This window comes from Copadichromis virginalis, linkage group LG23 (assembly GCF_057382275.1).
Source record: "Copadichromis virginalis isolate Kocher_CV1m ecotype Utaka linkage group LG23, C_Virginalis_male_GT1.1, whole genome shotgun sequence".
NCBI lineage: Eukaryota > Metazoa > Chordata > Actinopteri > Cichliformes > Cichlidae > Copadichromis > Copadichromis virginalis.
This window is the reverse complement of record NC_140639.1, coordinates 21,466,632-21,481,161: the sequence shown is the minus strand read 5'-3', so window position 1 is coordinate 21,481,161 and position 14,530 is coordinate 21,466,632. Positions and strand designations below refer to the sequence as shown.

The 14,530-nt window shown below is 41.2% G+C and overlaps 1 protein-coding gene across 1 annotated transcript in view; it reads right to left on the bottom strand.

Moving 5' to 3' along the window:
- Positions 1-14,212, bottom strand: part of LOC146680791 (transcription activator GLI2.L-like) — a 93,918-nt gene extending 79,706 nt beyond the window's left edge. Inside the window, exons 1-2 of the mRNA XM_085448923.1 lie at positions 14,045-14,212; positions 498-606 (exon numbers count right to left, since the gene is read on the bottom strand). Coding sequence (XP_085305049.1) covers positions 498-597 — 100 coding nt within the window. The 5' untranslated portion in view covers positions 598-606; positions 14,045-14,212. The remainder of the gene's footprint in view (positions 1-497; positions 607-14,044) is intronic.
- Positions 14,213-14,530: the final 318 nt, after the last annotated feature.

Below are 14,530 nucleotides of genomic sequence, written 5' to 3'. Positions count from 1 at the left end.
GCTGACATCTTTAAAACATGGGTTCTCTCTTTCTGTCTGTCCCTCCCTTGTGAGACAGCATCGGTGCTACTCTTCATTTAGTTCAACAACACAAACATTCACCTGCCCCAACACCCCCTCCCAACCACCACCACCACCTCTCTTGTTATCCACTCATCAGCGTTTACAAATGGTGCCACACTCCTTGACTGTAGACACTGGGCCTTGATGCCCATTAATGATGCTCATCTGAGCATTGTCTACTTAGGATTCCTATCAGACATCTACTGTAAGTCACCTCTGACTGCTGCTAGTATCTAAGGAGAGCCACGAGCATCAGCTCCCTAGTTGGCGCCTTGTCTTTGAAATGTATATTTCATCACTTGGTTTGCTCCCCTCTTTGCCCCCTGGCTGAACACTTGGGAGACCTCGGTTCACAGCGTGGCGAGGCCTGATGCTGGGCTCCAAACTCAAATTCAGTCACTGGTTTAAGGAGAAAGTTTTAAGAAGTGCCTTACCTCTGGTCTCTGAGGGTGAGGGTTTCTTTGGGAGGTCGGTGAATCCGCTACCGTCCATTTTGTCTTTTTTATCTGTGGCTCTCTGTGGTGAAGTCTCCATGGTCGAGAGCTGCAAAAGCAAGAGGAGACAAAAAGAGGTGTTAGAGCCGACCAAGTTGAGCACACTCGAAAGAAAGTGTTCATTTAGGCCAGGAAAAGGACACTCCACAAACACTCTGGAAGCACTTAAGAGTACTTAGAGGTTCCTGAAAAATACCCAAAGAGAGCCTTTTTAGGCCAAGACCTCAAAATGGAACAGCAGCTATATTAAATAAATCTTTTAAAGTAGTTTTAATACATGTCTAACAAGTTAACCTCTTTACATCGACCAACATAACCAAGTTCTGTTATGGTTCTGTTAATATCAACCTCTTTTTTTATGAAGTTTCCACCTCCAAGCAGAAATTTCACTTTAAAATCAGCACAAATCGACATATAAGATATTATTTGAAAGATAACCCATTCAAAAAACTCTGGACTCTTAATTTCTGAAGATGTTTTTTCAGCACCTTAAAGCTTTGCCAGCATTTTGGTTGGACAGTACATTTATAATTATATGGAAAAAATTATTCTGAGGGGGGCAAATGCACAAACGCACTGTGCAGCCAACACACTGTAACTTATGGACCTCCATCGATGACCCTGACAGGGCTGTACGCCGAAATGCATCAGTCAAACAATACAGTTCTTTGACTTCTGACTCTTCACTGAGTCTCTTAACCCGTAGTTGGAATTAAACTGTGTTGGACTGCAAGAAGTGATCGTAATACACAAATCAAAGCTCACTATATCATCTATAGTTTCGTGAATTTGGGGAAATATCATCAAATATTTCCTTGAAGAAGAAAAAGTTGTGAATGATCTGTGAATGAAGGTGCTGCTATAAAATCTGAACATAAACCATCAGCTAGTTCCACTTGGTGCTGTGATTGGCTCAAAGCCAAGCACCATTCGTTAGTCACCCACGAAGGGGTGAGATAATCTCACAGAGCACCAAGCAAACATGTCAGAGGATTTTACGATGAGCAGCAGCTCACTTCACGAGATTTTTGTCTTTTCGCAAACTCTCGCTATTCACGACTCAATCTGCTCCACTGCCACAAGGAAGGGGGGACTCGGGGGTCACCATGGGGGTCAGTTTGTGGGTTAAAGGGGTTAGAGGATAAGGAGGTGGGGGTCTTAGCTCGCATGTCATCAAAGTTTATTTGACTACTGACCTTTCCACCACTGCTATTCAGAGCTGCTGCGTGGTTTAAAAAGTTGGAACAATACAACTTTATCTTCAAAGTTGAGATGGAGATGAAGAGGACTCTTAATTCAGCTTCTATAGTGTGACTGGGATTTTCCTTTAAGGAGGAAAAAACTAAACATCTGGGAACCTGATTTCCTCCTTCTGTTTCTTTAATAAGCCTGGCAGATCAGATTGGACTGGATCCAAAACCAGCAGAAGTAAATCTGGTGTCAAACAATGGGCACCACTGGCAACAATCCCATGCATTTAAAGATGAAAATACGGATAGAAAGCGATTTACATGACACGAAAGAGGGTCAGTGTAAATTAATTAAACAGACATCTGATCATTTAAGTTGTTTATAAATTTAGAAACCTGATAAGAGTTTGCCACATGCCACCTACTCAACAAGAGCCAAAACAGGTAATCAGTTAGTACTATGCTGGTATATCGTTCTAAAAAAACATTTTTGGTCTTTTAATATAAAACAAAGCAATATAAGTTAAATAACTTCATTTTCAAATTACTTTATCAGATGATGTTATGCACTAAACGTCGCTAGACTGGTGAGGCTAACTGACAGTTAGCTGGCTAAATGGTATAGCTTATTAATATTAGTATATTTGCTTATTTTATTAGCAAAACCGTATCACAGTAGAAATGCTAGTTCAGGACTAGCTTGCATCAAAACCACAACAAATCTTTGGATTAATTCAGTTTTTTTTTTTTTAAATGAGTCTACATATCAAGAATTGACTGAAAGTCGTGTAAAGAAACCAATGAAAAATTCTCTCAGCTTAATTATTCAGGTTCATAATGTTTTTCTGACAACTTAAAATTGCTGATTTTTTTCAGTGCTAAAATGCACTGTTAATAAATAAAAATGGTAATAAGATTAACTTTATCATTAAATGTATATACTGTAAGTTGTTTTAAGTCTTTTGCTTGTAAGCTTTTTACATTGCAGTATTGCAGTATTGCAGTATTGCATTGTAGTTCTGTTACTGTTTTGGAGCAACTGTAACCCACATAATTTCTTGAGGGATTAATAAAGTATTCTGATTCTGATTATTTCCACTAAAGTACATTTTCTGAAAACCCTAATGTTTTTACATGATAAACTGACATATGCAGATTTGGTCCCTAATAGAGTCTTTGGTCCTGCCCCATGTATAATATCTTCTGTATCTTTTTAATGATTTAGTGGCAGTTTCAGAAGACAGACCTCTGACCTTTTGGCTCCAACAACAATCTGGCTGCTGTAGGTTGCAGACTTTGATAAACCTTCAGTTCACTGAGTTTGTCAGTGACCAAAAGTCAATTTACTGCCTCTAGTGAAAAAGCAGGTAGTCTGACTGACAGGTGTGCCTGCTGTCTTCAGGATGAATCAGTGTAACAGGTGTGAGAGGACAGCAGTGGAGCCTCATGGGAAGCTCCTCACCACACACAAACCTCTTTTAGTTGAGGTGATAAATGAGGCACGTAATGGCAGCCTTTCACGCCTACAGCCCTCTGATGTGTCCTCGCAAATCATTATTAGTCAAGCTTAACATTTACTGTTCACACATTTAGCTGTGTAGGCCTCTCAGAAAACATTCGTCTCTAAGAGTCACAGTTCTTGGCCTAAAAAGGGGATTAATTACTTGGGAAATTGTTGTAAAGACACAAAGGCAGAAATACCAATTGCTAAACTTAAAAATATGACAGTTATTTAATTTTATAATGTAAACTTCTAACATGATTCAGAATTTTCAACAATACATTAAAAAAAAGGAAATAGAAATGCATAAGAGGAACTGACAGCATGGTAGTTGTAGGCTGCGCCAACCTGAGGTGTAGTTACACTTTCAGGGGCGTGCATGTCGGGTTAATCTAGATCTATGTAACACTGTAGGGTTTCAGGAGGGCTAACAATGTCCGTACAGTATAGATTCAACACATTAGTCTGTCAGTCACCAGCTAACACCACCTAACTTGATTGGTAAAACAAATATACCTGCTAATTAATTGTGAGCATCAGACTAATAACTTATTCAAATTTCACTTAATAAAACCTGAACTGAACTTTTTTCCCTGCGCAGTTCCAAAGATACAATTAGTTCGTTTCATAGTGACACAAGTTGCAAAAGTGACCATATTAGGAAAAAAGGGACATTATCAGCTAATGCTTGCTAGCTTTGTTAGCTAATTGGTGTTGAATGACAGATTAATAAAATACCAAAATTTCACTCACTAAACTTTAACCAAAATCCTTTTTTTCCATTTAATTTTTTATATCAGGTCTATCTCTTGCTAGCTTAGTAGCATCTGTAAATGCAAAAGTGGCCATATTTGGATGACATGATGGAGTCATCAGGTGATGCCAGCTATTTATTGGCTAAGAAGTGCTGAAGAACTGCCAAAGCACTAATTTTCTTGATAAAAGATGAGCTTGCACCCTACCATTTTTTCTCTTTAGCTCTAAAGACATACGATCAACTTGACTTGCTTTACTAGCTAATAACTTATAGCTAGTAAAGTTAGCTAATAACGTTATCTAGCACGATTTCTGTTGTGTAGCTGGAGGTCACATATGTTTGTTTTTTTAATTCCTCAAAAAGTCTACAAAGTAAACTATGGTGAAAATTAAATGGCGAGCATGGCAGTGAGCAAAAGCATCAGTGAATTTACTCGTGGGAGTATCTAACAACCACGTTAGCAAGTCAACAGTTCAGTCAGTGAGGTAATTAAGCGTGGCCTCCCACTGTTGTCTGTCGGTCTTTTCAAAAACCTCACAATGATTCATTTGAGTGGAAAAGCTCAGAAAGAGAGCCCTGCAATGGGGTTATTTAACGGAACAACAGCTTCAGAGCGTCCCTCCCCCGATTTCTGCAGAGTCATTGTGAGGAAATCAGCGGCTGTTTATCCTGCCAAGTCATCCTTTTCCCGTCACTCTAAATCACAAACACAGCAGTTTGTTTAACTAACACATCTGACTTTAATTTTTATGGCTTTCCTGGTCGCAAACGTACAGTTTTTAACTGTGCAATCATGCACAGTCTGCACAACCTGTGTTTTTTTTTTCTTTCTGTGCTTGCCTCCGCTCTGAAATTTCAAAGCAAGTCACCTGAGAGAAACACCTTTGCCACTGTGTAAATTAACTAACAGCCGCTGACACACAGGATATATCTTCCTCCTGTGGAGGGCCACGACTTCTAGAAATCAAAGGGCCTGCAGTGGAAGGGTATTCCCTGCGTCCGGGAAACAAATGCCTCTCCTTTCTAGGTGTACTCGAGTACAGTTTGGCTCATCAGCCGGCGTCTGCCTGAATTATTAGAGCAGCTCTTGTCAGGCAAACAAATGACTCTGTCTCGACTCAAAAGGTCACAGCGCAGTGGAGTAAAATCACAGAGCACGCAGTCAATTCCTCGGAGCGGTACCCCCTTTTCCAAGGGCCACTTGCTGGAATTTATGGCTGGGGCCTACACCTATTCTCCCTTGAATAATAGCTATCCCGTAAAAGAAGCCGGGGTCGGTGGCAAGTCTAAAATAAAATAAATAGAAGGGGTGGTTGTTTACTGTGTGAAAGCACAAACAGAGGCTAACGGTGACATGTGGATTTATACCGAGGAAACGTCCCCCGCGAGGCCCCCATTTGTCCCTCAGCTGATGGTAAACAGACTCGGACCATCAGCCAGGCTGGATGTTTCTCCGTGAGATTCCCCTCAGAGGAGGATGTTCAATATCCTGTGGCTGATCTCCTCCTGCCCTCGCCAACAGCAAACAGATGTGGCGGCCGAGTTCAGAGGAGAAAGCAGCACGGCGGGATGAATGGATGCCTCCCACCTGAGTGCCATGGCATGCCCTGACCTCACTTTTATGTTGTTTTTGAGGCAGCCCAGAGCTTTCTGCGAGGCTCGTAGGAATTCAGAGCACTCATGTTATTTCAAAGCTGGAAATAAAACCCACATTTTACCTGAAAGAAAATGTTTTAAATAGGTACGAAAAAAATCATACATATACACCAAGAAGGAGATGTTTCATACACTACAACCAGGAGTTTGGACCAGCTGCCTGTGCCACATGGTGATATGAGCACTGAAAGTTTAACAAAAAGGCTCTCTCTGAAGTTTTGGTTTTAGTTTCTTTGTAGAGCCTAAATGTGTTTGTCAACCATTAAACCATTAAATTTAAAATATTTCCATTTCCTGTACTACTGTTGAAAAATGCTGGAAATGTAATTAAAAAGCATCAAATTTGAACCCATCACTACGAGGGCCTGTACCTGGGAAAATGTTTTAAGTAAAGCTACCAATTAAAATATCAAAATAAAACTTTAGAGACATTTAACCAGAATTTTTAAACTCATTTACCAAGATGTCCCCATGTTTTGTTACCTTTTTCATTTTTTGTGGCATTTTTATTAAAATGCTTATTTATTATAAATAAATACAAACTGCCATTTCATAATATTTTATTACAATTTGATACAAATTTAAATATTTATAGATTTTCTAATTCTAACAGTTTATCTTAACTAAACCATAATTTAGTTTTACTTATAACACAAGAATATTATAGAACACAAGTTTGAAATTCTTCTTTTAATCTTACTCAAAATTGTATTTTAATATACTATATTTCTAATAAAAAAAAATGTATGAATTATTTTTAATCTGTGTTTTTTGACAGTAGAGCTTTGTGATACCTGACTGGTGTTTTGTATTCTCCTTACCTGTTCTGTTTGAAATTCTTTATTATTTATTTTTAGTCTTCTAAATCTCCTCAATAATTCAATAATAACAAAACTCACGCAGTCATCTCAGACACAGAAGTGAAAATGAAACACATAAACAGGGTTAATGTATTATTTACTTTATCAATTAGATGATTAATCAGGAAGATATTTCTTTCAGCTTGTACATGTGAGAAATTCAGTTTTATTGTTATTGAATGTATTTGCATTCATTTCGATAAAGAAGCAGAGCTTAGATGTTCTCACTTCTTTCCCTACGTTTAAATGATTAATCTGGATTTTAAAGGGTCAGACACTTCCAGCTGACATTAACTGAAATTTTAATTTTTAATTGTAATACCAAAAACATTAAACATCAAAGTTGAAAAACAAATGCTCAGATATCCTGTTTGATAGTTCTGTCTCCAGAGCAGGGATTATCTATCAGTTCTGCCTTACAGTGGATCTATTCTGCTCATTTGCAAAATAGATCCACTGAATAGCTTTGCATGATTCACAGCTTAAAATAATACTGCTGTGTCCCTAATGTTTTGGTAAATTACTGGATCAAGTCACAGTTTACTTGAGTCCTGCACGTGTTTCAGGTTTGATTCCTGACACTTAATCCCGTTACCGTGAGTAAAACACCTAAAGTGTCTCCCTTCTCCTTCTTCTCTGCCTCTTTTTTATTAGGTTACACTCTGAAGGACCGCCTGAGCGTGCCGATGGCGTCGAGTCCACGCTGACCAATCGCTTTGATCCCTGACCCCCAGCCAAATGGTCCGTCTACAGCCCGGCCTCTTGCTGTTTTACAGCCTCACTTTGGACCGCAGACTTCCTCCTCGCTGCCTGGGTGGATCTACAGTAAATCCTAAACTTTGGTGATTCTGGAACAGGTCTAGTATTTTCCATAGTGACACACAATTGCTGCACAGCTCAATAAATAACTAATATAACAGTTACATTATCTACACCAAACACAGATTTGGTTGGATATATCATGGATATTACAGCAGTACAGATTTACATCAAACTAAAGGCCTCATAGCCTGAATGATGAATCATAATTTCTTTGTTGACTAGAGTCTGAATAAGTCTGTTTTTGCTGTTTTGAATGAGCAGTTATTTATTTTAATTACATTTTTACTCATTGAGCTCCTTTATTTGATTTTTACTTCATGTTTTATTTAACTGAGCTCCTTTCTTTTGAGTAGTTTTTACATCATTCACCTTTTTTTGCTTATCTTATCTTATAAGCTGAGCGAGTGTCTGTGCATCTGCAAGCTGCTTTGCAACCCACACCCATCCCCACCTCATCCTCAAATGCACTTTCTGACATCCGACACCACCTCCATTGTCAAGTTTGCTGACGACACTGCTGTTGTGGGCCTGATCTCCGACAACGTCGAGACGGCCTACCTGGAGGAGATTAGGAACCTGGAGACCTGGTGCCAGGAGAATAACCTCCTCCTAAACATCAGCAAGACTAAGGAGCTGATCGTGGACTTCACTACAAAGCAGGCGAGGAACTACAAACCCCTCATCATCAGTGGCACACCAGTGGAGAGAGTGGACAGTTTCCGATACCTGGGTGTCCACATCACTCAGGACCTGTCATGGTCCTGTCACATCAACACCCTGGTTAAGAAAGCCCGTCAGCGTCTCTTCTTCCTCAGAAGACTTAGAGACTTCCATCTGCCACTGAAGGTGCTCAAGAACTTCTACTCCTGCACCATCGAGAGCGTCCTGACGTCAAACATCTGCACCTGGTTTGGGAACAGCACCAAGCAGGACAGACGAGATCTGCAAAGGGTGGTGCGCTCGGCAGAACGCATCATTCAATCAGAGCTCCCTGACCTGCTGTCCATCTACACCAAGTGGTGCAAGTCCAAAGCCAGGAAGATTATGATGGACCTCTCCCATCCCAACAATGGACTCTTCTCACTGTTGAGGTCTGGGAAGCGCTTCCGCTCCCTTAAGGCCAAAACAGAGAGAATGAGGAGGAGCTTCTTCCCCCAGGCTATTCGGGCCCTGAACCAGGTGTAGGACTGGACTCTCCCAAACACGTCACTATAAGACTGGACTCTCACACACGTCACCACACGCACCACCACACATTTCCTATAATCCTATAATTCCTATAATTTATAATCCTTATCTTTATAATCTCTTCTGCTATTTTCACATTCTTTACTGTAAATTCCGAAGTTAATTTGTAAATTTTTGTAGTAAATTGTAAATATTGTAAAACTTTTCTTCTGTCATTTAATGGTCGGGCATTGTACAGCTACAAGCATTTCACCCCCATGTCATACTGTGTATGGTTGTGTGTGTGTGACAAATAAAATTTGAATTTGAATTTGAATTTATTTGTCCATAAACGGTCATGTTGAGGTTGACAACCCAACCAAATAAATAAATACTACTGATGGAAACAGCACCCTTATTTTGACTCCAGATGTTGTTACTGAACTCTTTTAAACTGCATTCTTACATTTTCATTCTTAGAGTTAGTGTTAGAAGTAGTAACTGTTCAATACTGTGACATGATAGCGAGGAAACTGCTGTGTGACCAGAGCAACCTGCAATAGAGCTGGAGGACAGGATGTTAAAAAGGATCCAGTGAACTTCAGACAAGAACTCGTTTTGTGTGTGGATGCTTCTCATTTCATAAAGATGTTTTTTATTAAATAAAAAAAAGTGGAAGTGTAAATCCAATCAGATTAAATAAATTCAGTGTGTTTTTCCCAAAAAGGAGAAAAGTCTTCACAGTTGAATTATTTAAGTGTTATGAAGGCAACTTTTGACCCACATGAACTTTCAGGTTTATGTCCACAAAGATCACAGCAGGAAAAGGTTATTCATGTACATAAGTTTCTCTTTTGCTGCATCTTTAAAAGGCACAGATTACCTGTTAGCAGTGGTCATGGCAGGCTTAAGGTAAACTCAGACGACGACGCTGATGATGATGATGGTTTCCCTGTCAGCTTCTCTCTCCTTACGCTTGGTTTAACTTTTGTTGGTCAGGTTCACTTTCACTAACAGTAACATAACATGTTTTTGACAACTTGATTATTCTTATTTGACTTTTCTAGTGTCTAACTTCTGCACTCTGTGTGTGAGGAGGTGTCCTCACAGTGACAGGAGAAAGTAACGCACTGCAGCTTAAGAAAACACCAGCCATCAGAAAAGTGCAGCAAACCTAACAAAACACAACACAACCGTTTTTGGGGAGACAATAAGCTGACGGACCAGCTGTGGAAGTGACAAGCTAACAGTAAACGGCTACAACACTGATGAATCTTCTGCTCCTCATAAGTTTTGGTTTCTGTCACTTCTGTGTCCCCAGAATCATTCATTTTTGTTTCCTAATACAGTAAATTCAGATTCAGTAGATTCTTATTATTTTATGTATTTGTTAGGAAAGCTGTTTTAAGTCAATCCTGATGTGATAACACACATAAGAAGTGTCCTTGCCACAGCAAGAATTAAAGCTTAATCATATGGTAAATGGTAAATGAACTGGTTCTCACATAGCGCTTTTCTACTCAATATACTGAAAAGCACCTGAATCCAAAGTATCGGTATTAAAGAAGAACTAGAAGTAGTTGGGTAAATGCCTCTTTAATCGGCTCCTGCTGAACCAATGATCGAGGATGAGCTGTTGAGTTTATATGCCGGTAAAGGTGCACATCACTGCCATCCTACAAGCTGAATGACAACATTTGCAAACTTTAAGACCTTTAAAATGGTGTCGACTGCACGGTTTGGAGTTTGATGTGGTAGCGGTGCAAAGTGCTGCATGTTTAGTGCTCTCCCCAAAGAGTTTCAATTGACACCTCCTTCTGATGCTTTTGCTGCGTAGTAGACATGATTAGTAAATAGGAAAGTTCATCAGTTTTTATCTATTCAGAGCTAATGGGCCTTTAGTGAATGTGAACCAGGCATCATCCTGAGAGGAGATTTTTGGTCGTTTGGTCAGAGCAGAGCTGATACCTGCAGAGCCTCCTGGGAGATGAAGTCTATCCCCGACCCCTCACAGGTTCCTGTCTCAGAGTTTTGGGCGTGTCCGGGGGGGTCGGCAATCATGTACAAACGCTACTGAGGGGTGACTGATTGCTAAAGAATCCCAGAAGCCCTGCGGGGACGCCATGTGTTAAAGAAGTTGGAGAAGTATTTAAAAGAAAGTGGTTTTTTCTGTCAGCTGATGTAGTTTGGCAGCTTTTCAGAGCTCGTTTTAAGGCGAGGAAGGATGCAGCGTTTCCTTAACGTGTCAGCGCGTCATGGCGGGTGTCTATCCGCGCAGCAAGGAGCATCCTTCACATCCGCCCTTCAGATCAGCTCGCTGTCCCTGCAGGAGTTAATTATAAGAAGCATCAAAGCTGATCCTGAAAAGCAAAGAGGAGGAACTACAGGCCCCCGGCGGACCACGGCGACCTTTGATTTCTGCCGGTCCTCCGAGTGTTTTTCTACATGTGCGTGCTGTCAACACGTTCTGTGACGGCTGCGTTTCCTCTGTTGGAGGAAGTTTTCTCGTGTCGTGGAGGAGCAGCGGGGCGAGCTTCAGAGTCAATGTTTGTAGATCTGAAAGCGACTGAGAGACTCTTTATTCCTGCAGCTTGTCCCCACGAGCGGCTGAATAATCCTCCCCTCGTTTGACCCGCTGGGGCCGGCAAGGAAAGCAAACAGCCACTTAAAACCAGCAGAGAGAGTGAGCAGAGGAGGGTCAACTAAAACCTGAGCACAGTTTACCTTTCGAGGGTTAACTGTTGCCTGAGACAAGTTCTCAGAGACTGAAAAGATGTTTCATTTTCTCTGAACAACGATCTAAAACCCAAACATTGTCCGTTTCTGGTTATTGAAAACATGAGCGAAGCTGATCACATCCAAAACAAGTTCTTCTCTGCAACGAAAACAAACGAAAAACCAAAGGTTTGAATTGTTCATCAGACTGTTTAATCAGCGTCCTCCAAAGTCCTTGCAGCCTAAAAACCACCAAACAGCTCCGAAAGGAAAAACTGAAAGGAAGCTCTGTCCACGGATTCTTCATCATTCTGGCTTTAAATGTTTAATGTGACTGATGAATCAAGATAACTAAGTGGACATATTTATGGGGAAAGGCCACCATAAACTTAAAGGGACAAGAAAAGCAGGTAAAGTTGTTTATTGATGAGTCAGGTAGTGATTTTCAGGGAAAAATGACACAAAAATCTGTACAATCTCAGAAGGTTTTAGGGACTTTGGGGCAAAGAAAGGCTGTTCAAATGCTTTAAGTAAATTTGCAGATAAATTAGGGGTAGAAATGATTATTAGGTCAGAAAGAAGGTGCAGGTTAATTAGAGTTTCTAAGGCCTGTGACGTGGACGTTTCTCTTCTCTCGGTTTCTTTTTCGGTCTTTTGAAATCTGCTCTCAGGAGTCCTTTTGTTTTTCTCTAAAGCACAGAGAAATAAATCTCCGACTGCGCAAAAACATGCTGTATCTGAACGTTGTGGACGTGTCGGTGAAGCTGCTGGAATCTGTTTAATGATTTCTGTTTTCAGGGGAAAATGACACAAAAAAGCCTGAACATGTGCCGCTTTCATGCAGCAGAAATGACAGAGCAGGTCTTTTAGCAAAAATATGTGAAACAGAAGCCGACCGCTTTCAGTTAATAAACAGATTTCAGCTTCAGCGACAGATCCAGATGTTTAGAACAGCTGAGAATCAGAGCGGTTCCTTTTCAGCCCGAACTGCTTCAGTCCTTCAACATGAAGTCAAAGCACCAAAGAAAATCAGCGGACGGAGCTTCACGTCAGCTTTAATTAATAAAGATGGGAAAATCTTTGAGTTCCTCTGCGGCTTTTAGGTTTTATACGACTTTATTTATTTTCCCTTAAACTCCTGAAGTGTTTCAATTGGACTGAAACCCAAAAGGAGACAGAGAGAGGCAGGAGGAGAAGCAGGCTTTATCTTCACCTTCAGCCCCTTGTTAAATCCTACAAAAAAAACAATCATTGCATTGCTGATTTCTCTGCACTTTCAACATTTTAATCTCAGTTAATTCACATCACACTGATTTTATTTTTCCAACACACTCCTAAAAAAGTCTTGCTCAGATTGCTCTCATTTAGGAAGAAGGAAAGCAGCAAATATTATCCTGGAACAAAACAACAACTCCCGACTCATCAGTGAACGGCTTTAGCGACACATCTGGATGTTGTTCTCACTTTAGAGCGTGACCTTTGATTCAGGTGGGAAACATCTGCAGCAGCTGAGAATCGGAGCGTTTTGAAGACGGCTGCTAACCGGTGCAAATATTCGCTCAAAATAACAAAAAGTTTCAAGCTCAAATCATACAGGATGCAAAGATGGAAGATTTGCTTCTTTTCTCAAAAGAGAAAGAACTTTTTTTCTGTGTCTGAAACAAGCAGGAGCTGTAAATCTGTGTGTTTAGTTTGGTGTTCAGACAATTAAAAAAGCCTCTTTTCAGGCATTTTTCACTTTTAAACACTCAAATGTGTTTTTTTCAGCTCTCGGGGCTCCCTCTTTCCTAGGACAGAGGTCAGGTTGTCCACAGTGTGTTTTTTTCTGTGCTAAACGGTGAATCTGCTTCTCTCCCTCCAATTCCCTCCTCTGCTTTTCATCCCACTGAAACCCACCAGGAGCGATGCCCCGGGGCCACACGGCGTAATTGCTGCGGACTTGTTGTTTTGTGGGATAAGAGACTTTTGAGTCCTCACAGCGGGGCGTTTCTCTCCCCCCCTCTCTCGCTCGCCTCAATCTTTTTCTCCCCCCCTCCTCCTTCCCGAATCCCTCGTTTCCCCCCAGTTTTCTCTTTCACTTCTTCCAGCCTCAGTCAGGATGAAAGTGGACGTCCCCGTCCGCCGTCGCCCATGCCCATGTCATCCTGAATAAAGGGGGGCCCTCCATTATTTTCTCCCATCTCTGCACCCCTTCCTCCTCCTCCTCCTCCTCCTCCTCCTCCCTGACTGCTGGAACTCTTCATCCTGCACAATGGAAATGCACTAAAACTTTTTTTTCTGATGCAAATTAATGCAACCGGCCTTTCAGGATTCAAATTTAAAAAAAAAATCTGCTGTGGACTGGAGCTGAGGGAGGAAAGGAGGTGTCAGTGCGCCTCATGTTTGTCTGAGGCCTTCAGGAAGCCTCCATCAGAACAGCTTTTAAATTCATCTGATTTTGAGGCTGTAAAAAGTGACAGTAATGTAAAGGAAAAGCTCAGAGAGCATCTTAAATATCAGGTTGCACATTCCTGGAATTCCTGCTTCCTTGCAAACCTTCAAACATCACCTGGAATAAAAGCTCCCAAAGTGTCTTCTTCTCCCGTTTCTCACCTCCTCTTGTGCCAGAAAACGATCAAGTATTAAAATCAGATGATTTTTTTAAAGCAAATTTAAGTAAAAATACTCTGAAATTAATTTTAAAAAATATAACTGATAGAAAATAAAGCAAGTGTGATATTTAAACTCAATTATTTAAACTGATTTAAAAGTTGCAGACTGCGCTCTGCTCGGAGTTTCTAATGTTTCCGTAAGCACATGGCCGACCAGCGGAGACTCACCCGACCTTCTCCTCAGTCTTCTGCTCTCTCCTTCTGTCCTTCCACTCAAACTTTTCCTCTCATCTAAGACCCACAAAGCTTGAAATCCATGTGCGGTGCACGCAGACACGCGGAGGAGTGCGCGCCTCGGGTGGAAAAGTATCCGCAGAAAGATGTCCGAGCGCACAGCCTGAGTGGGACTCGGAGCAGCAGAGGAAGACTCCGATCAGCTCTCCACGCCAAAGTTTGGAAGAGAGGAGGAACTTTTTTTCCTGTCCGGGGATGCTGCGGAGCGTCACTCTGGATGGCTTCACCGCCCTCCCCTCTCTCTCTCTCCTCTCTCTCTCCTCCCTCTCTCTCTCTCTCTCTCTCTGATGGGACGGACAGACCTCCTCTTCATCACCTCAGAGGAGAGGAGTGACTCTGACTCCGCGCACACAGCAAACCTCAGAACTTCCCAATAACTCAGACTGAAACAGAGAGATTCAGGTTACCTCAGAGGCATTA